The 22,240-nt window shown below is 40.6% G+C and overlaps 1 protein-coding gene across 5 annotated transcripts in view; it reads right to left on the bottom strand.

Annotated features, from left to right (window-relative positions):
- Positions 1-218: 218 nt before the first annotated feature.
- trak1a (trafficking protein, kinesin binding 1a) overlaps positions 219-22,240 on the bottom strand; it is a 46,102-nt gene continuing 24,080 nt past the window's right edge. For 4 of the 5 annotated variants that reach the window (XM_049583522.1, XM_049583520.1, XM_049583521.1 and 1 more), the window contains 14 exons: positions 19,663-19,739; positions 18,219-18,335; positions 18,002-18,102; positions 17,443-17,551; positions 16,987-17,065; positions 16,712-16,842; positions 15,162-15,236; positions 14,689-14,826; positions 14,517-14,593; positions 14,162-14,401; positions 13,513-13,841; positions 10,472-10,957; positions 8,132-8,234; positions 219-4,091 (listed from right to left, as the gene is read on the bottom strand). In XM_049583522.1, the coding sequence (XP_049439479.1) occupies positions 3,032-4,091; positions 8,132-8,234; positions 10,472-10,957; positions 13,513-13,841; positions 14,162-14,401; positions 14,517-14,593; positions 14,689-14,826; positions 15,162-15,236; positions 16,712-16,842; positions 16,987-17,065; positions 17,443-17,551; positions 18,002-18,102; positions 18,219-18,335; positions 19,663-19,713 (3,096 nt within the window). In that variant the 5' untranslated portion in view covers positions 19,714-19,739 and the 3' untranslated portion in view covers positions 219-3,031. Of the gene's footprint in view, positions 4,092-7,579; positions 7,677-8,131; positions 8,235-10,471; positions 10,958-13,512; positions 13,842-14,161; positions 14,402-14,516; positions 14,594-14,688; positions 14,827-15,161; positions 15,237-16,711; positions 16,843-16,986; positions 17,066-17,442; positions 17,552-18,001; positions 18,103-18,218; positions 18,336-19,662; positions 19,740-22,240 lie in introns of all 5 variants that reach the window. The other variant, XM_049583523.1, reaches the window with a different exon arrangement.

Below are 22,240 nucleotides of genomic sequence, written 5' to 3'. Positions count from 1 at the left end.
GATTTCCACTATATTATTCAGTTGTATTACTGGGAGTGATTTATGGGCACTTAATGAACCATCAGGGTTGACAACTTGTTCTCAGACCTCGACAGCAAAGGGCGTATGATCCCATCAACATCCCTTGAACCAGCAAAATTTCGACATCCTGTCAATTTAAGCTGAACTCACAGTAATGATTACTGTTATCAAATGATGCAAACAAGTCAGTCTTTATGTATTTATTTTTATTAACGTTACGGCCTGTTCTGTAGAATAGAACACTTCATTCCCTGAACAGAAAAGTTTGTTTCCCTCTTTACTGAAAATAAACAACTTAATTCCCTGTATTTCTGTTCTACTGTTACAGTTTCATCTTAAAAAAAAAAAAAGTTAACATGACTATATGTGTTGCATACATTTACAATGCAATAATAGTTCCCAACACAAACCGAAGATAAATCAACATACTGTACAAATAAATGGCCCTACAGCAGGTTCACTGTTTGTAATAACTTACATTCAGATGATTCAGTGGACACACAGAAAAGCAAGCACACACGCAAACACACACCAACTCCTTGTCGCTTCATGTCATTCTTAAATACTGTAAATTGTTTTGTTTTTTCCCCCCAAATGTGCAACTGTTACGATAGGCAGCATCACTGCACTGTAAGCTTGTAGACAGCTAACTGTACCCATTGTTTTAAATGGAAATGTTTCTATGAAGCCATTTTAAAAGCCTCATAGAAATGTTTTATTTTTTAACATAAACAGGCCAATGAAAAATGATTCAAAATGTCAGTGTGACCGTTAAAAATATAAATACAATCTGCAAAAGTCCTTCACTTAAACATGTACAATTCAGTTATACATGTGCCTCTAATAATCCAAGTATTTAATAAATATATTTGATGATTATTAATCTCCAGCTCAATAGCATCAACCCCTTAATCATTAAGGATTTCAACAGATCACTGCCAGCATCACAGCCAGCCATTTTGTCCATTCATTCAGTGTCAGTCAGACAGTCAGTGGCCCAGTCCCAGTGTCCAGCTTCAGACTTTAACTGACACACGAACAGCATGAGGATGCAAAGGATCGATGTTAATGTGGCCAGTAAAGTGTTTGTGTGATGGTCATATTCAAAATATGGACTGATAAAACTTAATGTTGCTCTCTTTTTAAATATAAAAAGACGTAGGGGTGTTCCCGAGTCTGGACAGTGGAACTGGTCAGTGACACCAAAAATTTCCCTTCAGCAAAAAATTAACACAATCTCTCTCTCCTGCTCTTAAAAACCAACATTTGGATATTTCAAGTCACTCCTTTTACATTTACATTCAGAAACATACACATTTTATAATGCTTAATATTGCTGTTTTTTCACCCACACATTTGTTTGATTTTGACAAAATAAATAATATGGCATCATTATGTATGCACGTGACAAGCAATATGGGAAAAAGTGAATCTGACAAAGCAAGTTTTGTGTTTTCTGCCGGTGTGCCTCATGTTGTCTGTAGTCACAGTGTTTGAACTGGTGTCTGTGTAGCCGGACCTGTTACTGTTCATGTGCTACATGTCCCTGTGGATTATAACTGAAGCGGGTGCTTCACCCAAACTACTCGAGACGAAAACACAAATGTGTGGGGACCCTCAGCAGGTTCAGATGCAAATACATTAATCTGCAGTTATTCTCATTTACTCGCTCCACTGCATTAAAATGATAAAGTAATCAAATATTACAAACCCATCCTCCAATGAGATACAGTATGTTAGCTGTTTTTAGGCACGTAAGAACAGGGAGTCACAGCGAGGTCACACATTAAAGTCCCAATCTGGATTTTTTTTTTAATATTTTTTTTTTTTATATGGATTATATATATAGGAAAAAAAAAGTTGCTGGTAGAAACTAATCTCTAGTGCTAATGTCACTGCATGTGACAATATAACTTCCATTTATCTCCAATGCAATTAAAGGCTTAAATACAACCCCAAAATAAAGGCTCTGGTAAAAGGCTCCCTTCAGGCCTAGCAGCCAACTTAACTCTGGCTGTATCTTTACAATGGGAGAGACATATTGGTCTTTTCCTGGTGGGCTTTAACATTTATTAGTTGTTACCACAGACTGAACACTGGGATGACATTACTCAGTCACTTTGAGCACTTTGACAACATTTTTACAGATATCAAAAATTCAATTCTGAAGCCAAAGACCACAGATGTATGTCATTTTTACTGGTTGTTAATGCTTTCTGGAGATTTTTGTGTTGCAGTACCATGGTTAAACCTGCTAGCCTAGCCACATTCAGGCTACAGATGACCCATGACACAGTGTTATTTTAAAGTGCAGCAACAGTAACACCTGCTGATTGAATGCGTGATGGTTTAGTCTTGGAATATACAACCCCCACTCCTTCATAAATACCTGTAATCTCAATAAAAAAAAAAACAATGTTGTATTCAGGCCAGTGCAGTACAATTAAACATTTGAATTAAATTTCATCCATATGTTGCCTTTCTTTTCTCCAAAAGTGCACTCATTAAGGTTGAGGAGGAAAAAGAGACTGAAAGGGGTTGTGGGAAAACTCTGCTGTATTTCCACCAGATTGGGCCTTTAATATTACACAGTATATGACACAGTATATTGCACATACAATATACCATTACAGTGGACACAGAGGAAGGCAACATACTCCATCATTGTTAGTCTGACAGTATATGAGTATAACACAGTGTAACAGTGTCAGCCACCACTGGATCATTCACCACCGTTTCATTGAGTTTACATTTACTGGTGACTGTAGATCAGTTGGAGTCTGGACTGGTTTGGAGAGAGGACTTACTTGAGTCTGTAGGTGGCCTGTACTGTTCATCAGTGTAGCTGTTTGGTCTACTCTATAGTTGCAGGAAGTCTATATGGTCGTGTATGATATTTGGTTTTATAAATAAATTTGTATGTGTGCAAATGTCTAATGTCGTATGTATGGTACTGTGAAATGTTATATGCAGTAGATGTAATATGAGCCACTCCACTGAATATCTCCCTTTATGTCCAAGTTTCGTCATCACTGAGTTGGTCATTGCTTGTTGAGTGCCACAGCCCGTAGTTTGGCCTGGTGTGTCTCTGCTTTATTGTCTGTGGTGTCACTGCTTCATGTAGTGTCTGTGGTATGTGTGTGAACAGTGTGTGATTTGTTTGCATTTTGTCCATTTCCTGTGTGTTCACTGCCTGTTGAGTATGTGGGGTTTGCATCGTATGTGGTATGACTATCTCTGTGCTGGGGGGGCCCCCTGGGTCTTTCATAGCCATACTGGCCCCTACCATGGCGGGATAGCTTCGATTCCTCCTCAGCCCTGCATTCAAACCTGGAAGCCCCCCACCCAGGGCACTGCTCCCCAGTCCAGTGGAGCTGAAGGGGGCTAACAGAGTACTCCCAGATGAAACAGAACCAGCATGAGGGGAGAGAGTGCGGAAACGTTTCAGCTTGTCCACAAGTCGCAGGTTCAGCTTCTCTGTTTGGCCGTCATCATCTGTTTGCCCCCCTCGCTCCCTCTCCGCCTCCCCTAGCACTTCCCTCAGAATGGTACGAGCCGGCTTAGAGGCGAGGAAGGTGTCATAAAATGGCGGGTCATCAGCAGAAGGGCTGAACTGAAAGACTGGGCGGTTGTTAGTAGAAGAAGCAGATTTAGAACGAGGGGAGTTAGGCGGGGTTGATGGTTGGAGAAGGAGGGTATCCGGGCGTTTCTTCAGTCGTCTGTGTTCAGTCTCCCCTGGTGTGTCCGTGCTCCTCTGTGCTTGCACTCCTCCCACAGGTGTTGAAGCTCCGCTGGCATCCAACCCTCGGTCCCAGCTGCGGGGGTCATACACTGAGGCAGAAATCCCATGCTCCAGCAGGAGGCGCACCAGGCCTAGCGAGGTACTGGTGGTCTTGGTGGAGTCCCGAAGGTTGGTGGAGGATTCAGCTAGTGAGAGGGAGAGGGAGAGGCGGCGCGGGGTGCAGCAGGGGGTGTAGGAAGGTGTATTTGGAGCAGAGAAGGGTATGGGAGAGGAAGCAGGGGTAGTGGTGCTGTGGCAAGCACTGCTCTGACAAGAGGCCAGAGCCGAGCTGGAGATAGAAGAGTAAGAGGAGAGAAGGAGTGGAGAGAGGGAGGAAGGAGGAAAGAGCAGAGGAACAGGGGGTATTGGGTGTGCATAAAGCATGAGAAACAGCATGGGTGATGGGACACAAATGAGTGGACATGAGTTATCAAGTCTTAACACTTGGCTTTTAGTGACAGTTAGGACTCATTAAGAATCACATGGACAAGACCTAAAACATAATCATGCAGGAATTAAACCTTTCTTCTATTTGGGCAACAGAGATGTGGAGATCAGGGGTCCGTTTCACAAAGCAGGTTTAGTGAAAACTCTGAGTCTGTTAACCCTGAAATGAGGGAAACTCTGGGTTTTCTGTTTCAGAAAGGGAGGTCACTTAAACCAGAGAAAGCGGAGTAACTCCAGCCCATTTCAGAAAGAGAGGTAACTGAAGCTCGGTGTCAGTTACTATGGCAACTGACTCTGTGAACCTAACCTGGTCGGGAGCAGGTTTTCTTCAATGAACCTTGAGTTTCTAGCTGTCTCCTCCCTCTTATGTCACACACGCAGTGTGATTCCTTCATTCATTCGTTTAGTGTTGTGAGGGTTTCAGCGAGTTTGATCATCTGTCCTCAAGGTAAAGTCGGATCCTAAAGTGTGTTCTAGTTCTAAATCTATTTTTTTTCGACCATGGCATGTCCGTTCTTGGAGGACCCTGTGGACGAAGAGGCAGTGTTACTGAGGAGGGAGTTATGCATTCGTCGGGAGATTATTCACAGGCCCAGAATTGACGTATTATCATTTCCAGAACATTTTCTTTTTGAACGGTACCATTTCACATCACAGTCCATCATTTATATCCATAACCTCATCCGTCGTGACATAACCAACGTCACCAACCTTAGACGTGCACTTTCATCTGCCCAGATTCTTTGTGTTGCTCTTTGTTTTTTTGCAAACGGGAGTTTTCTGTATAATATCGGAGATGTGTTAAATATCAGTAAGGCCACTGTCTGCAGAGGCGTGAGAAAAGTGTCCCTAGCTCTGAAACGTCTATTAAACTCTTTTGTTGTGTTCCCTGGACATAAACTTGTGAGGGTCATCAAGGAGGAGTTCCACAGGATTGCAGGTGAATGATGTAGAAATCAGTGAAAATTTATGATTATAAATCATATTCAGTTAATGACATGGTGCTGCAACCTCAGACTGGGATTAGTCATTTTAATTTCTTTTAGGATTTCCCGGTGTGATAGGGTGCATTGATGGAACCCACAGTCCCATCATTGTTCCTTCACAAAATGAAGGAGACTCTGTGAATATGAAGTCCATTCACAGCATTAATGTGCAGGTAGACTGACTGTCTCAAAATGTCAGACAGCATCACACTGCACAAACTCAAAATCATACCAAGAATATGTGTCTTATTTCTAGTCAAAACAAATCACACCTAAAAGTAACTTGTTTTTAGACCATTTTCACTTGAAAAATAATGAGGCGGGATTGTATCTAAGTGAACTAAATTTTAGCTTTAACACCATTCCACCTGTTTGCGTCTGTAGCCTAATATTATTGTGACTGCATAAATGTATAAAATAAATTTAAACTTAGGCTACGCATTGACTCGAGCAGTAATTTTCTCCCACGCCGACTCCCGTTCCTTCGCTGCTGCAGCCGTGTTACTCTTCTTCCTGAAAACAGCTTCAAATTCGCTATATGAGCGCATTAAAATATCCAACTCCAGAGGAGTAAAAAAATGCAGAACTTTTTCTTGTCGCTTGTTGCCATGGTGAATCGTGGTATCGGGGCTCCATTGATGATGGCTTTTTAAAGTTGTGGTGCACGCGCTTAACTCAGAGCGAACAAACTCTGTGTTGATTGAACCAATTGAAATCACCTGTTCTGAAACCTGTAAACCAGAGTTTCCCATCTCAGAGTTACTCAACTCAGAGTTCAGGGTTAGGCTCAGTTTGTTGAACCTCCTTTCTGAAACGGACCCCAGTTTAGGTCTGCATAAAATCACTGCGTTAGGTTTCACAAACAGCCCTATCATCAGTGACAAATAACACATTTTAAATGATAATCACATTGAGGAGCATCAGGGCGTACACATATTCAATTATTTGACACACAGTTTAGTTGAGTAGCTACAAAGTACAAAGAAACAAATCACAAAAATCCACTTCATCCAGCAAATTATACCCACTCAGGTGCCATCACATAACCTATATCTGGTCAATGGGTCATGTGGGTAAAGCAGTCATACACAAGGAGGATGTTATTACTCCTCTCTCAATTTAAAGCAGACCTTTGGCATTGGATGCAAATGATCCTCTCCCAGCCACTGTTGTGAACTGTATTGGGTCTGGTGTTCAGATTGTGCTGTTATCATATTCAGGAGTAAAGTAAAGGGGACACGTCATGTTATGCTCATTTTCAGGTATCTACTTGTATCTGGGTTTCTACTTGGACATGTTTACATGCTTTGATGGTCAAAAAACACCTGTATTCACCCTCTGTCCTAAACCCTCTCTTTTAGCTCCTGTCTCTTTAGGCCCCCCTCCCGAAAAAGCCCCATCTGCTCTGTACTCTGGTCAGCGTTTCTGTGTCCTCTATATCTTGGCATCTCTGCACCATCATTGCAGCCAAGGAATGATGGTAAAAGAGTATAGCAGCACTTTCTACCGTTCCAAAAAAAAAATCACTTTTTAGCATGCAGCTACATGGAGCAGTGTATCTAATGTAAACACTTGCAGTAGTGTGACTGGAGCAGATGACCATATGTAGAAATATATCAAGAGCTGATGCAGTTTGTCAAAAAAGTAGAAAAAAGCAGAAACCATTTCTTGAGAACGGCCAAAGGTTTTTGCTCACAGAGATGAATTTTGCATACATTTACTTCATTATTTGAAACCATGGCTACGTTTAATATTGAACATCCGACATTGTAACATCATGTGTATGATAGAAATTAATGAAAAGCATATTATGTCCCTTTTAAGTCTCTGGTCCTGGGTCTTTTTTCCCATTGTCTGTCCAGTCTTTCGGGTATTCCAGCAGAGGTCTTAAAATGTTGAATGGCCTTGAATTCAGACAAAGGGTTACAATCTCTCTCTTACATGTACAACAATTCGTTATCAACTGACTGAAGGACCAGATTAAAGTTACATGATGACACCTGAGCCAGTTCCTTTCACTGAGTGAACATAACTGTATGGTTAAAAGCTCTGAAAGGCAAGACATTGATTAGATCAGATTAGATTATTTTACCAATATAGTTTTTTTTAAAGGGCAAGACAGAGCACCTACGCTCAAATCCTGATGAATTTAGATTTGATCAATGATTGGAGTCGTCAGAAGCTGATTGTTAGTAAGGAACATGGTGACAGGGAACGTTAGAGGCAAACTACATGTAGGCCAACAACACTGTGACTGTCTGTAGAGTTAGGGCAAATCACTGATGTTATTCTGGTTTACACACACCCACAGTCTTTATGAATGCACTCCCATGCATTGCCTCACCCATGTGCACCCCAAAGGGTGCACTCAATGGGTCTGCTCTACTCCGGCCATGACAACCATATGATACAACTCCACTTCATCTTCCTCATCACATGACCTGCCAAGGCCAATCAGACAGCAGGGACACACAGTATGAAGTCAGCCAGGTGCTGTGGCATCAAAGTAGCCCTGCCTCAAAATCTACAGGAGGGGAACAAGAGGGGGATTTGCTCCTTGGCTGAGAAGCAGCTATTTGATTTGCAGTATACAGTGGTGTTTTTTTTTTAAAGGTTAAACTATCAGACATTAACTGTTCAGTTTGTTGTCATTCATGTCTGTCACGGGCTTCATGTTTACAGTTGATTTAGTAGCAGCTCTTTCCTTAATGTGCCATTTGGTAAAAAAATTTAATGCAAAAAAAGAAAAGACATCTGCCATCATGTGTTCATGAAAGTACACTACACTCAGTGGTACACACCAAAAACTAAACAATATTATAATGCATAATGCATATTTTCAATCAGAGTACAGTACAACTGCAATAATAAGTACTCACGCATTTCATATGCTTACCTCGGGGACACAGAGGTCAGCTGATCCGAAGGGTGGAGAATCCTGCAGGTGGTGAAGGTGTATGTAGAGGAGGTATGGGACATACACTTCCCTGGGAAATTAACTAGAGGAGAGGAGAGGAACAGAAGATTACAGCAGAGGAGAATGCCGTTAGTACTGAGACAAAGTGTGCCAAGCAACACACTGTAAAAATCACTGTACACAAAGTGGAGGAAAAACAGACCATGATTATAGTATGAGCCCCAAGCACCAGCACCAGCACACATTAGCTCCATAATTTCTAGGACGCTGAAGTGATGAAGAGGTGCGCACAGCATGTACTGTTTTGTTGCTTACAGTGACTGCTGTAATCATTCCTCCTTTTCATTAACTCAGACTGCTGAAGCTTTATATTTATGTCAGATACATTTTCAATTGTTTTTTTTTTTTTACAGAACAAGGACATTACTTACATTGGAAGCACATGGGGGAACTGTTAATGGCCAGTGTGAACAGGAGTAATGATTACAGCAAGCGAGCTGTTGCAGTGGATGTTTGACTGTTGTCTTAGGGCTGAACAATCAGTTTTATTGAAATTGCAAGATGAACTAGTGCAGTATCAAATTGCAGGAGGTGCATGGTGAAAGCAAAATATACCATCCTAAGTTAGGTATTGTGGTGCTGCAGAGATGTCCCAGCCTACACAACTTGTATTCTACAGACTGAACAAGAAATCATTTTTTTAGTACAGATCCTCGCAAAGAATTACACTATTATCACTTTAATATATTTTCCAATAAAAATGAGAATGACCCAAATCATTCCCTAAAATGTCATGAGTCCTATCACAACTGCAATATTTGTCAAAATAATTATTAGATATGTTTTTTTCTCCAAATTGTTCAGCCCTAGTTTTAAAACAGACTTAAAAAATTGTGAGCTCATGCTTTCAGTGAACTACACGTGTAGTCTTGTGGTTTGTGTTATGGTATTTACATTTGACATTGACTTTGTCAGTGTTGTTTATCCTCAGTCTTGCTTAAGGCCAAATTCATCATATCTTTTGTGTAAAAATGTTGACAGTGTATTTTGGAGTTCAGCCAAAGAAAATAGTTAATGAATGTAATGACTATTCACTGGAGAAGAAAGCGAGGTATAAAACACATTATATGGGCTATTAGTCAGATGCATCTGGCACAATGTCTTACATAATGTGTATTGTACTGACTGAAAAGGGTGAGTGATTCATAAGCAAGACAATGCCAAAAAAACAGATGTACTAACATAAAAAGCCGGCCACATTAAGATAGAAAAGCAAAGCTGTGAAGCTGAAGTCACTCTGTTCTATTGATGTTGACATAAACTAACACATCCTGCTATTGCCTTTTTATTCTCCTCACTTAATACTGTTTATTGTCATAAAATAGGGTTACAGATTTTTAATGAAATTTTCAGTGTCATTTTTACTGCAGCCTTCAAATAATCCTTGCCGTACTTAGGTGTTTTAATTTTGGGTCTTTCTTATTTAATTTGGATTTCAGGATTTTCAGGTTCAATTTCACGCTGAACATCTTGTGTTTTTCTTTTACCACCATTTTTTTTTTTAGATGTCTGCAATCCTTAAATAAATACATCTTGTATCATATGTGTATGAAGGTGACCGTGCATTGAGGCTACAAGTCAGCTCCTATATTATCCAGCCATGGTGTCGTGTGTTCATGTGACTTGGACAGCTGCACTAACAACACCTGATATATGCGTACGTGCCCGCATACTGGACTCAGGCCATGATATTTCTGTGTACGTGTATTTGTGTGGTACACTGGTGTTTTAGTGTTGACTGCTGGAAGAAATTACGTAAAAACTTTAAGTGCCAACATATTTTCCGAGTCAAATTTCTATGAATTACACCAAAGTATGAAAAAACTCTCTCTCACAATTGAGAGAGACTGAGATGATTAGAGTTGTAAAAGACACCCTAAAGTTAAAGCCCTGTTGAAGAGGATAGATATGGTGTGATTGGTTGGAAAAAGGCAAGGTGTGGCAGTGAAACAAGATGTGAAGTGAGAAGGAAGAGTATGAAGATGTAAATGAAGTAAATTGATGAGCAAAAAACATGTACTTGATGGGGTTCGATGGTTGCACAGACAGGGGCTGCCGGTGGGATGGGTGGGTGTGCAGGTGTGACATCAGGTGCAGGTGTGTGCGTCACATTGGGGTTGTGAGATGTCCAGTGAATGCCTTCCCCAATCCCTCACCACCCCACCCCTTCTCTTCACCCCCCTCCCCTTTATCCCCATGCTCCAGGGTTACAAGGGTGGGTGAATGCAGTGCAGTGACCTCAGCTAAGTGCTCCCTCACCAGGCATACGGTCTACTGCGGCGGCCTGTAAGGCCTGGAGCTCCTTGAGGTCCATGTGCCCGTTCATCTCAGAAGAAGAGGGGAGAGGAGAGGAAGAAGGGGAGGAGCAGGAGAAGGAAAGGGGCATGTTTGCAACATGTCCGTCTTTAACTTGAATCGGTTCTCTTGCCCTGCACAAGTCTCCTTGCAATGTTTGCGACTGGCTATTGTCATCGGCGTCTTCCATCTTGTTGCAGCAGACGGAGGGAGAGGAGGTAGAGTGAGGCAGATCCATGGGAGCAGAGCTCTCTCCTGACAAGCCGGTGAATGTGTCGCACAAATCTTCGTCCTCCTCTGGTTGGTCCAGGTGCCAGCCGTCTTCCTGTTCCTGCTCCTGCTCGTGTGCTAAAGTGCGAAAGCCCTTTGTGACTACACCAGGCCGATGATCCAACAGAGCACCCATGTGAGGTTGAGCCAGCTGCTGCCATGCGTGGAGAGTAGCAGAGCCTGGGAAAACAGTCAGAGGAAAAAACTTACTGTATGTTACCTAAATCTGTCTTAAGATGATTTCTGCCACAAATGCATCTCATGAAAATGATATATGGCCCACAGAGTGGTGGCAGTGTTGGTGATAATCACAGAAAATGTTGGCTTCAAATGTCAAACCAAAAGATGTTCCAGGTTTCAACCCTGAAATACTGTACATACCACTAGTTAAATTACTTGCTATCAGTGTGTTATCTTAGGTTAAAAAAATCTTAGGTCTAAAAATTGGTGTGTTGGTATTGGTATACAGTAGGTTAGTCCGATAATTACGTGACTGCTTCCTGCAATGTTTAACTTCTGGTTGTGTAACAACTATAAATGGCAGTTAAATGCCGTGCTCAAGGGAGCTTTCACTGAATTTAATACTGCTTATAACCTATATCACATCAGCTCCACAGGATAATGTCTTACTGCTATAAGTTTTACATTTCATTACATGATCAAACGCTGTTCCAAAAATGTGCACTATACTGTATGTAGACATAGTGCCGTTATATCTGCTCAGTAAATGTCACTTCTATATTTAAATGTGTAAAAACAGATCAGTCCACTCCATCTACTCCAGCTGTTTACTGGCAGACATTGTACTGTATATAAACACATACACAGTAAGCAGATAGCCAACACACACACCAGAAGGGACAAGTCATGCATATAAACAGTCCCACAGTCCATGTCACACATACATGTACTCACACAGACAGGACAGACATGCAAAGGCATATTCTCAGACGGTTATAATATTTCTTCACAGAGCTCACACAGACTGTCAAACATACTGCAGTGACACTACATAGTCTGCAATGTTTTAATTTATTAAGCTTCCTGCACCTAGTAAATTGGTCTCATTTCAAGTCCAATGAATGGTTGTTTTCTCATGATACCTTAAAGGTCCTTTGAGAGATGTCAGTACACAAACTCATAAGACCAACACAAAAAGAATGAGAGAAAAGGGAAGGTGAGAAAATTAGTGAGATTTTATTCAAGAAAATATCAACAGAGGAAACAGACAAGTTGAACAGAAAAGGGAGTAAAGTGTAAAGACAAGACAAAACCAAAGTTAAGTAAAGAAAAAAGGTGGAACAAAAGAGGAGTGAAGGGAGAGACGGTACATACATCTCATTAAACGCTAACACAGTAAAAATACTGTAAAAACCTGTGCTAGATTTGTTTTTACTGGATTTCTGGACTGTTTTAAGCAGTATAAAGGCCAGAATTATTATGTATGAGAATTTTACATACAACCATCATTAGACTTGGAATTAAACACTACCACATGCTTTATTTGTCTTTCACTTGGACACAGCACCAAGTTGTGTAGCTGAGTTTGAACACTAGGTGGTGCCACGAAACAGGAAATACTTATGTGACAGCAGTTTTTCCACAATTTTTGATCTCCAGTGGACATAATTTACAATAAATGCTTGAAAGGCAACACACTGCACATGTACAATTAAAAAGTATCTTTAGGTTTAGGGCTGTCAGTTGTTTTTTTTGGCCAACCCAACAATGTTAGGATATAATGGGACACAATCATATCTTAACTGCCGTCTGCTCTGTACTGTATCTGTAACAAGGATATCATTGTGTGGGAAAAATTTCTGGCAGCAAATACATCCACAATTCAAATCTACAAACTCCACAACCAAAATGGTATGAAAATAAATAATCATATGATACTAATCATCCTCTACAAAATTTGAGGCATTAGAAAACCTTTTGTATTAAAATACACATTTTTTAAAAATACCACACACACTGACTACTCACTGCAGGAAACAGTGTAAAGTGCTCATCTTTTGGGTTGGGTTTGTGATAAATGTAACACTGGAAACAGGCTATTTTGTAAAATGTGCTGACATTGGTATGAAACTGTAAACCATACCACACAGGGATATATAGAAAATGCCACGTTTAAATTTCTGAAATTTAAGAAAAACAACCACTCAGATCTGATTTGAAAAGAAATATACAGCAAAATTCTCTATATAAATTATTAACAGGTGTTAATGGCTTTTTGATAACGTATATGCATCAAACCAGCATCATACAGCAGCAGCCTGTCGTCTATATTTCAAACCAGCAGCGTGGCTGTGTGTGTCTGAAGTAAAATGAGTGCTGGAGATTTAAACTATCTTCCTGTTGTTCCACCACCTCCAGCAGGCCTGTGACTAAAGCCAACGGAGCTCTGAGGTGAGGCTGTGAGACAGGCAGGCTGCTCAGGTCAGACAAACTGGAGCTCCTCTGCAGGATCTTTGGATCCTGTGAGGCACTCAGAAAGATTTTGGACGGATTGCGGTGATGAAAAATCAGATACTGATTCTGCTGCTGGTTCTGAAGGGCTTGGCGTTGGATCTGTGATTGTGTCTGAGTCATCTGAGTGTGGAGAAATCTACTGTTTGAATTCTGTGCCTTCTGAAAATGTTCATTTTCATTGTGCGAGGCATTCTGATTTTGATTCTGTTTGTCATTATGTGGAGGGTTAGAATACTTGTCTCTCTGAGAGGAATAATCACCTTCTAGCGGCTTTACAATTTGCAGCTTCTCCGGCAGGTAGGATCTCGCTGTGAAGGAGTACCCTGACCAGACACTTCCTAATGAGGGATGCGAGCACAGCGATAACAGGCTCTCCATCGGTGTCCCCGGGCCTCCGCTACTCCCCTCGCCTCCCTTTTCATCCTCTTTGGCCAGGTAAGCCAGCTTTCTCTCCCTCTCATCTTCAAAGAAGCGTTTTTCTGAGAGGTAGTTGTCACGACGGAGCGACAGACGCCGCAGGGCTGCCTCCAGGTCCCTGCTGCCCGGGGTCCCTGGGGTTCCAGGGGGCCGCTTGTTAGAGTCCTCTGACCTGGGGAGGGGGACACAGTTGACATTGTTGGGTTTCAGTGAAGATTTTTAAAAGCAGTATGTCTCTCTCTCTCTCTGTTTCATTATTTTGTGAAGCTCAGTTAGTCCCTGTTGTGTTGGATAATAAAAAGGCAGGAGTTGTAGAAATAAACACCAAGGTTACCAAACACAAATAAATAAAAATAGAAACACATGATAAAATGGCGTCCCTGTCGTTACTGGAGACATTGAAGAAGAAACAGGAAACAAACAGAGCCAGACACTATAAAGTATACAGTACAAAAATCTAAAACATGTGTTGCAGAGTCTACCGATCCATACCCATCGTCTGGACACTCCAGGATACTGCTTGTCCTGTTGTCCAGGATGATCCCACTTCCTGTCTCGCTACCATATATAGAGTTGGAGCGCGGCGTGCCCACCCTGCTGGAGAGCCCTGAGGTGAGGCATGATGTCTGGTTGGAGCCTGGGATGTTGAGGGGTGAGGGGGCCAGCGATGAACGCTGCTGACGCATCAGGTTCAGGTTTTTCACCGTCTGGAACACTCGCTTTGGGTGCAGTCTGGAGAAACATGATTGCGTATGTACTCATTTTAAATATTTAATATATCAACCCCTGAACATTTCACTATTAAGTTAACAACCTTTTATCTGTGATTTCATTTCAGGTTATATACCTCTGCTCTTCTACATCTGGATCGTCCATCTGAAGTTCCTTCCTCATGGTGCCCTCTATTTCTGCTGCCAGAGAGTCCTGGAAAGAAAATGAGGGGAAAAAAAGGTTGAAATTATTTTGTAGCAGCTGAGACCACAGAGACGCTGCGATGCTGACAAAGAATGTGAGCTCACCATCGGGAACAGACCAAGAGAATGGAAACGCCTCGGTGTGCTGAGTGGTAAAGTTTTATTTCTCAGGTTCTTCAGCTCCTCCTGAGCCTCATGAAGCATTTCCATGCACTCGGCATACTTATCCTGTAACTCTCGCAACTGGAGGAGGGGAAAAGTTGGAAAGAGATGAGAAGAAACTTAGAAAAACATGTTTTCGTTATGGATTTAGTTAAAAGCACTTTATAGTGTAGTTTTAAGTATAGACATTAACTGAAACTGACAGGTATATGATGTAACTGGTGTATGGTTGAACAGGTTTGATTCAAAGAAGCTCTAGTTTACACACTGGACCACACAGCAATACTGCAATTGTTATATTATGATCTGGATTGTGCTATTAATATCAGATATATCACATATAATGCTATAATAGCACCACGACTATCGCGGTATATTGATAGTGTGAGTAGTCAGCATGTGTTAGATTGCCTTACTTCAGCAGTGAGTTGTCGCTGGGCATCTTTGGCTGCACCTAGGTGCTGAGTCAGCTCCTCGTTCTCCACGGCATACTACAAAAACCCCAGGTGAAATAAGATCAAACTGAAAATCACTGAGTCCAGTGTGTTCAGTCTCTGCTTCATTGCACTGCACACAGGCTTTGTAGGGGAGCAATGGTCATTAAAAATTGAATTGATTTTATCCTGGAGGCTTTATGGCATGATGGAAAAAAATACTGCAACCTCATCATGTAGGCACATATTGCGAGGGCACACCAGGAAACCACCAGGTGGCAGCATCGTCACAGTAAACAGTTACTGCTTGCCAGTGGAAATATGAATGGAGTGTAGTATTTCAGTATTAGCATTATAAACAAACATGCTGTCACTTTTATGTTAAGAATAAACATGTATAGAGAAATCCATGACAGAATTTCAGTGCATGTTGTATCAGTCCTCCCACTCAGGGGAATAGTGGCTAGCAACAGATGTGACATTATGCTTTGATAGCTAAGTAATAATAGTGTAAGCTATCATTAGATATACCTAATGCCATGGATACAGTATTAGACGTTTGTTGATTATGTAGAGCACAGATGGAAATGGTTAGGAATGCCTTAACTGGTGTGCTGTTCTGACTGTGGAAACTACAGGCTGGCTGCTCAGTTTTAAAGGACAACACTTGCATATATTATAAAGACTTGAAGATGAAAGAAGTCAGATAGATATGACAGTTTCCTCTCCTATAGGTGTTTATAGTTAACATTGTTTGTTTATATTGCAAACTGTATTCTATACTCCATTCATACCGCTACTGACAGACAGTAACTGTTTACTGTGATGAAGCTGCCAATACCAATGGTTTCCTGGCACACCCTTAGAATATGCGTGTACATGAGCAGACTGCAGTATTTTTTCCATGATGTTACAGAGCTTCCAGATTATTATCCATTTCCAAAAGCAACAGCCACACAGTCATCTTTAGTATGGTCCTTTTTTTTTTTTTTTTAGTTTTTTTTAAAATGTAAAAATTAAAAAACAAACATAGTACATGCATTTGAGATAACTGAATACGAATGAAGAGTTGAACATATTTAAACAAAAGAAGGGCATTTGGGGTAATTATACTTTTTCCACTTCTTTCAAATTTCCTCAAATTTAGTTTCCTGAAGCCTCACTGGTAAGGTTATTCTTTCCATTACAAAGATTTCATGAATGATAACATACCAGTCCTTTACAGACGGGCATCTGGCTGAAGCCATTTCTTTGTAACTGCTTTTCTGGCAGCTACACTCAGTATTCCTATAAGTATTTTGTTTTAATATTTGTAGATGTTGAAAGTAAAAGATCAAAAAGGAGTTCATCCCACTTAAATATAATTGTCGTCCCAAATATAGTCAATGGTTCTGAATAAATCTCACGACAAAAAACATTTACTTTTGGTCAGGTCCAAAACAAGAGGTACTGATTGGCTATCAATGTTTAAAAATGGCTGTTGCTCCCCTTTTATAAGACAAAATATAGATAACCCATAAACTGTACTGTACCATCTTGGCCTTTTTCTGGAGGTCTACTATCTGGGAGAGGAGGTGTGTGATCTCCTCCTGCTGTCTGGAGGCGTCCTCAGTCTTCCTGGCCAGCTCTTCAGCCAGAGAGGAAATCTGCACGTTGGCATCACCTGGAAACATCAACAGGTGTGAATCACGACTGAAAATCCATCACAAAAATGCCTCTATACTGCCTCACTGCATTTACAGAGTGAGAGAGCAGCTGACAAATATAACATTGAGCATAATATGGCTCCAGACAGTCCAGTACTTACGTAGTTCTTTGACACAGTCATTTACAAGTTGTAGCTCTTTCTCCTCGTAGGAGATGGTTTCTGTCTCCAGGTGACTGGCCTGAAGAAACACACAGACATTAATAATCAATACCTCACACAGCAGAGATTATTAATCATTATAATAAATAACTTCTTCTTTAAGGAAATCCAGAAGGTCAGGCTTATTCTGTTTGACATTATAATGAAAACAGTACTCCTGCCGACAAACTAAATTAAACAAATCAGATTTTAATGGTCATTATTCATGGCTTGAACTTTGATGTCGCTCACTATTACATGTGGTTTTAATAGATTTAGAAAATAATAACTTCATGCAATTGTACTTTAGAAAGTAATACATGCATTAATATAGATTTATTGTGAGCAGAAAATGTGTTCCTTAATGTATAAACCATTCATAAAAAACACTGAGCGTGTATGTGTGAGTGTGTGTACCTCAGATCGCAGTGATTTGTTTTCTTCTTCCAGATCTTTGAGTTTCTTCTGCAAAGAGTCGAGAGGGAAACTAACTGGAGTTGACACACTGGTTTCACTGGGACGCACACTGTAAACACACACACACACACACACACACACGCGAGAGGGAAACGTTAATCAGCAGTTCAATCAATCATCCATTACTATGCTACAAAACAGTGTGAAATGCCCATTATTTTCAGTAGTGTTAACGGCCTCTGTGTGCAAAAATGGTGTGTAAATTGTGACAAAGACACTCATACTTACAATGAATACATAATTCGGAATACATTAATTAGAAAGGAAATAAAAATGTAGTTTCAAACAAATACCTCTATTTATATTTTCTATCAGCTTTCTCAAATCACCGGTACATGTTCTTATGCCTCACACAGCTTATGAAAGGTTAAGTAGGGAGTGTTTTTAATGCGTGTTTGTTTGCACTGGACTTGGATTTCATTACATAACAGCACTGCATAATGTTTAACTCAGGAGAAGAGGAAAGGTGAGGAGAACAGGTGAATGAAAGGAAGCTTACGGTGTGGAGGTGGTAGACTCCCCCTCACTCTCCTCGGCAGCGCTGGTATAAAACTGTAACAGCTCATCTTTCATGGACAAGTCATGACGCAACTGAGACACCTGTGCGTGGAAACATTGAAGGATAGATGAAGACAGAGGATGGTTAAAGTAAAAACAGCGATTCTACAAGTCATATTTGATCACCAAATACAGAAGCACACCCGCTGTGTCCCTACCTCCTCTCGTATGTGCTCTACTTGCTCCTCCAGCAGTTCGTTCCTCTCACTGAGGGCTTTGTTTTTCTTCAGCAGTGACTGTCCGATGCGAGCTGCTAACTCCAAGTCACGCTCTTTCTGCACCGGGATAAAGATATAAGTGTTTTAACAGCAAAACAGCTACAAACATTACAGATATTAAAGGAATAATTTGACCTTTTGGGAAAATGTGTATTTGTTTTTTTTGCCATGAGTTAGATGACACTGATACAGGTCTTGCTTTCAGACAAAGCCAGGCTAGCAGTTTCCCTGTTTCCAGTCTTAGGGTGTTTTCACACTTGGTCCTTTTTAGCCCTCTACACAGACTCCACATACAGTGCGTGAGCACTCCAAGAGAACTGAGACCCATCTGAAAGTCTGTGTTCTCTGAAAGCTGTACTCAGACCACCTCCGGAGGTGGCTGCTGGCTCCTGCTTGATATTCAATAGGTTGTTTTTTCATCTAACTATCCAGGAGAGTGAACTAACAAGGTTCCCGAATGTTGAGCTATTCCTTTAAAATGACAGCAGTGTAAATTTGTCCTCTGGGAATAATGAATGCGTAGGACAAGCTGCATCATCCAATTTAAAACATGAGGGTGGACTCAAGTCTGCAACCACTGGGAATGAAGAAATAAACAACAGAGGGTGACAGAGACACAACATAATGTCCACACATTACTCAACAAGAACCATTACAGTCTCCTTTAACAAGGACACCTACAGTAATACCTCAACATCTTACTGCCTACAACTACACAAATCTATTGTGAGTGCAAACCCTGGAGCCGCAGGACACTCCCACCATCTCACACTGAACTATAATTAAAAGTGCATTATTAACATGTACAAAAGACTTCCAAGCAGGCACTCCTCTTCTTCTGCACGTCTTGGTGCAATCAATAACAATATCACTGGACATTTATGTGCTACTGAGCAACACAAAAGTCCACACCTATATAAATCTGGAGGTTCAGCTTAGCTTACAAAACTCTGAATAGAGGATATTAATGCATTGTCTTCTAAAGGAAGTTAACTTCAGTACAATGATCTCTAACAGGGCGTACACAGTTTGTTTGATGATACTAGGACATCTTTAAATGCCATGTTTAGTCAATAGCTTGATGGCTTGCTGTTGAACGTCATGGTTCCTTTAACAATGGCACCATTCACATTTTTTATTTATGCAGAGAAAGCCAGCTGAACTCCTCACAGGCAGCTGATGTGGTTCACTTAGATTTGAATATCAGCTGTCGGCAGCTACTTTTATGATGTGGTTCCATCAAACATCCTTTGCCGTGCGCCTCATGAAGCAGCCTGTGTTAAGACTATCAGACCGCATAATAACATTTAACCAATGTGCCCCATGGTCTGCATATACTTAATGTTTTTTCTACTTTAACTGCTCTTTCTCAACATGATCTTACCTCTTCCAGCAGCCGAGTGACAGCATCAATGTCACTGTAGGTCTTCGTCATCTGGCCCACTCTGTCAGCACACAGCACTGCACAGACACAAAGAGAAAGAAAGGATCAATATTAAATTCCCAACAGAAAACTACTGAGCAGCAGATTCTGTTAACGATAAATAACAATAGTAAACCATTTAATAAAATCATGACCATTTAACATTCATCCCAGGCATCATGTTGGTGCGACAGCGACTTCAGCTCTCCTTTACAGTATTTAGGTTGTATGATTGGACTCCCATTGCTGAAGCACCGTCAGCTTTCTGCACTCTAAATCATATGGGCTCACAATGTATTTTGGGATAAAAGGTATGCAATATGTAATGTCTACAGGTGACAAAATTTAGGATATATCTCTGTACATTTTCAACTTCGATACAATACCTACAAAATGTTCATATTGGATACCATTCTCAATAACGGGTATAACCTGACAATGAAGACTTTTCTTGTCTTGGTTTATAGCAGAGAACAGCAGAATGGACTGTAGTAAACTCTTTAAGAATGAGAGACAGTGAGAAAGCTCAGCTGGTACCAGTCTATCGATACTGTGGAAAATGGGTATTGAAACCATTTCAAATATTCAGTATCAATATGAATCAATAAAAAGATATTTTTGACAACACTACTCAGTTGTACTAGGTTTTCAAATGCATGAATCATGGTTAAAAATCAACTTTTGATCCACATAAACAGTATTTAAAACCATGTAGTAGCATATAATGTAGGGCAGTGGTTCCCAACTGGTGGGTCGCAGTCCAAAAGTGGGTCGCGAGTCCATTCTGAATGGACAACCAGTGACTCACAAACACATCAAGTCTGTAAAAAACACACATCATTTTTAAGTACAGTGAATTTCCAGCACAGAGTTTTTAATCTGAAGTGCCATTTCTTGCTATTGAATGAGTGAATAATGGACAGCTACTTGGCGGGGACAGCAAACTAGCTCGACAACATGGCCAAACGCAAGTATGATGCTAAATATGGATCCCATGGCTGGACCAGTTGGAAACAACAGATGTAGGGTACACAATAACTTATGTGTAGCTTTTTGAATACGGCATTAACCTGCCTAAGAAGTCTCCCACCTAAAGCCTATGTGGCCCAACACAACTGCCCTACAATAAATCCTATCTTTATTAAGTTCATAATCTTATGTTTTTGATCAAACAGCTTTAATAAACTTAGTGTTATATTGTATTGCATGATAAAGAAAGAAAGTTTTTTCCAATATTTATTCTGTCTTCATTGATATAGAATGGAAGAAGTGCATTAGTTTTAGTCATCTAAGTATTAATTCTGGATTACCTAACTCAAGATTATATAAAAAGCTTAGTGCTTCTAAACATTGCTATGTGCAGCTTGTGCCTGTTTACCCTGCAATCTATTTTCCTGTTGTCAGTTCGTGAATCCTGTAATATTCCCAAGAAGTGCACACCTACATGCAACACTCAAGTACACCTTACAGCCCACAATTAATCAACCTTCATACCTGGTGACTCAGAAAAGATAAGCAACTGAATGCCGAGTCAGTGGTGACGGTGAGAAACCACACCCCAGAACTGCTATTTCAGCTATGAGCACAAGTTCATTATCAACTCTTCACGTCCTCATACAAAGCTCTGACTTTAATCGCTTCAATTTCGACTGGAAGTTAAAACAGTGTCAGAATACATCACAATTGTAACTGTATGAGCCTCCTGTCTTATGACGGGGACAGGGATTCTGAGGAAAACAACAAAAGCACTTTCTCTGCTCCTTAGGAGTGGTTTTATTGGCCCATTAGAAAATGTGTTGCCCAATTGGTTTGAGTTGTTTTGAAGTTACATTCCCACGTCAGTGTGGATAAAATGACTGGGTGGGGATATACCAGAGTATGAGGATGTTTATTTTTGAACAGTGTTATTAGTCACTTTTAACACTGTCAGTTGGAGAGAGAAGGTGTGTGATGCTACACTGTCTGGAGGTGTTATGTCCAACATAGCATGATGTGTCATACAGTACCAGGAAGCAAAGCCAGATAATATGACAACAAAGAACCATTTAACTATTTCACTTTCCACAGGATTAATGTTTTACTCAAGTTTAGAAACACAAATGTCGCATCAAACACGTACACAATAGAGCCAACTCAGAGGCCTCCCACAATGCAAAACAGAGCTGGCCAATGCAAACAATATATTTTCATATCCTCATACACCACAGACAGTGTACTGTATGGCTACTGGACACAAGGCCTCAGTTGGCTCTGCTTTGGTTAATGATATTTCCCATCGTTATTCATTATTAAATGGGTTGCTCTTTTCCAACAAGACAATGTCAAATGAGCCCAGATGACACTGACCAGTTTCACAGAGGCATTTTGTTGATTGATATTCATTTTTACCAAAAGGTTTCTGAGCAGTTTTCCTCTATAAATCCATCACTCATCAAACAACTCGGGACTATAAATACCTAAGAGGTGATGCAGAAATTCTAGTTAAACAGGGGACTGCACAAATCATCTGCAGCCATGCCAGCAGGTCTGTTTGGTATGA

The sequence above is a fragment of the Epinephelus fuscoguttatus genome, linkage group LG8, assembly GCF_011397635.1.
Source record: "Epinephelus fuscoguttatus linkage group LG8, E.fuscoguttatus.final_Chr_v1".
Taxonomy (NCBI): Eukaryota; Metazoa; Chordata; class Actinopteri; order Perciformes; family Serranidae; genus Epinephelus; species Epinephelus fuscoguttatus.
The sequence above is the reverse complement of the archived record's forward strand: the minus strand, read 5'-3'. Positions and strand labels throughout refer to the sequence as shown.